Genomic DNA, 2,518 nt, shown 5'->3' on the forward strand with positions numbered 1-2,518 from the left:
TGGGGCAAGGGAAGCATCAATGTAGCAGAAAGACCCCACGGGCTGCTGGGAATGGTAGTTTCCATTTGGTGTCTGACAGTTTTCTGAAACGGCAACTGCTGCGTTTTCAATATTCAGAGAATTATAGGTGTTTTAGCTGACCTCCTGACTATCCCTAGAGAGGCCCAACAAAACTACCGATCCTAGCAGCCTCTGGGGACGGAGGTGGAGCTGGTAGGCAGCAAGGCTTTAGGACATGTGGGAGTTGCGATTCTCCTTTTGTAGCTCTATTTTTATATATATTTTATTGAATTTTTATAGAGAGGAAGGGAGAAGGATAGAGCGTTAGAAACATTGATCAGCTGCCTCCTGCACGCCCCCCACTGGGGATGCACCCACAACCAAGGTACATGCCCTTGGCCGGAATAGAACCTGGGACCCTTCAGTCCACAGGCCGACGCTCTATCCACTGAGCCAAACCGGTTAGGTCTGTAGCTCTCTTGACTTAAGTTCCCCTTCACCTACTGTCCATTGACCGTGGGGATGCAAAGAAACTACAACTCCCAACAGCCCCATGTGGCAGAAGACGTCATGGGAAAGCGGGCTGCCTGAAGGGCTTCTGGGAATTGAAGTCCCACCAGTCAGCTCACACCCTTTTAGGAACCTCAGAACTGCCAGCAATCTCTGGGGTCAGAACTAAGGACTGCCATTCCTCTGCTCAGGGGTCCGAATACCTGCGTGGCAAAGATGGCTCTCTTCATCATCGTGAAGTCCTCCTTGTCCAGCATCTTGTTCATGTCTGGGAGGCTCCCCCTGCAGGGTGGACAGGGGAATGCATCTGAGGAGGGGGTGAAGAGAGAGGGGTTAGGACCCAGGGCCACCCAGGGCTGAGGGAGGGACACTCACACCAGCAAGGATTCATAAAGCTTCCTTCCGAATTTCTCCTTCACCGTGTTGGCCGTATCCCTGGAAAGAGCAGAACAAGGTCACGTGTACACCAGCCATGTGCTGTGAGGTTTCTGGGGGGCAGCCAGGAAACGGAGGTCTGAGCAGAGAAGCCCCCGGGGACTCCCGGCTGGAGGATGGGGACCCAGGGAACGGGTCCCGGAAGGCTCGGATGCCCTGGGCCTCGCATCAGCTGTGTGTCCGGGGACAGGTGGCCTTCCCTCTCTGACTTCAGGGACTCGTCAGGAAGAGGGAGGTAAAAATAGAACGAACCTTAGAGGTGTGCGGGGAGAACTTGATGAGGTCATGACTAAAAGTACACAGTGCCCAGCACACAGCGCGCCTTCCAGAAATGTCAGCTATTCTTAGAGCCTGTCCTGGTCCTGGTGGTAGCCATGCTGAGCCCCGTTTTATAAAAAAGGAAGATTATGTTGAGAGGATAAAATTTACGTACACAAATAAGGCTAGCAAATAGTGCCGCCCTACAGCCCCATGGGCATCCCTCTGTTCATAATCTTCCCCTCGCCCTGGCCTCATTTTCTAGGCTCTTGGCCTAGGGCACTCGGCGCCAGCCCCACGGGTCTCCTCACTGCGTCTCATACAGACCCCAGGGCCTTTGCACGTGCTGTTCCCCAGATACGCACAGGGCTTCCTCCCTCATTTCCTCTACTGGTCTCTACCCAATGGCACTTTCACAGCGTGGCCTGTCCTGACAACCCTGTCTCATTATTCCTGTGCTGCTTCTCACCCCCTCCCCCAAGAGCGCTTTCTCTAGAATTTTCTAGAAAGAGAGCTCAATGAGGGCAGGGATTTTTATCTCTTTTGTTCGCAGCTGTGTTCCCAGGGCCTGGAACAGTGCTTGGCACACAACAGGTGCTCACTGAACATGGGATTGCTAACGAGTGGGCTTCACAAATGGGGAAAGGAAGGCTCAGAGAGGGGTAGAGGTTTGCCTAAAGCCAGAAAGCGAGCAAGTGGCATGAGTTAGACCTCAGTGGTTTGGTATCAGAGCTCTGGCCGTGCTGCCACACTTGTCCCGCCCGCAACTTCTTACTGCTCCCGGGCGGAGGCGTCTTAAGCAAGCGACTTCACTAGGAAAGTCGGTGGGGCAGGTTTGACCATGTGACACAGGACAAAAGCGAGACTCCGGGAGGAACACTGGGCCCGAAGCACACAGCTGGGGTCCCGGGCCGGGGCTGCTGACCAAAGCTGCTTGCGCACCGCCTGGCCCTTGAGGGTTTCCACGTTGAAGTTGTTGGTCCGCGCGGGCATGATGAAGAAGGCGACCACGGTCTGCTCACTGTTGTTGACCTGCAGGACAGGAAAGGGGGGAGGAGGCTGAGGCCACTCACCCATTTCCACCCTCTGAGACGGCTGGGACCCTGCCACGCCCCTTCCTGTCCAGGAGAAGTATAGGACAGCCCGGCCAGCATGGCTCAGTGGTTGAGCACTGACCTCTGAACCAGGAGGTCACGGTTCGATTGCCAGTCCGGGCACATGCCCAGGTTGCGGGCTTGATTCCCCAGTAGGAGGCAGCCAATCAATGATTCTCTCTCATCATTGATGCTTCTCTCTCTCCCTCTCCCTTCCTCTC

General features: G+C 55.1%; 1 protein-coding gene across 1 annotated transcript in view; it reads right to left on the reverse strand.

The window, feature by feature from the left end:
* Window positions 1-624: 624 nt before the first annotated feature.
* LOC102426602 (glycogen [starch] synthase, muscle-like) overlaps window positions 625-2,518 on the reverse strand; it is a gene marked incomplete at its 5' end in the record, with an annotated part of 6,945 nt that continues 5,051 nt past the window's right edge. Inside the window, 3 exons of the mRNA XM_006109111.3 lie at window positions 625-792; window positions 886-945; window positions 2,129-2,235. Coding sequence (XP_006109173.2) covers window positions 645-792; window positions 886-945; window positions 2,129-2,235 — 315 coding nt within the window. The remainder of the gene's footprint in view (window positions 793-885; window positions 946-2,128; window positions 2,236-2,518) is intronic.

This window comes from Myotis lucifugus, unplaced genomic scaffold (genome assembly GCF_000147115.1).
Source record: "Myotis lucifugus unplaced genomic scaffold, Myoluc2.0 scaffold_6033, whole genome shotgun sequence".
NCBI lineage: Eukaryota > Metazoa > Chordata > Mammalia > Chiroptera > Vespertilionidae > Myotis > Myotis lucifugus.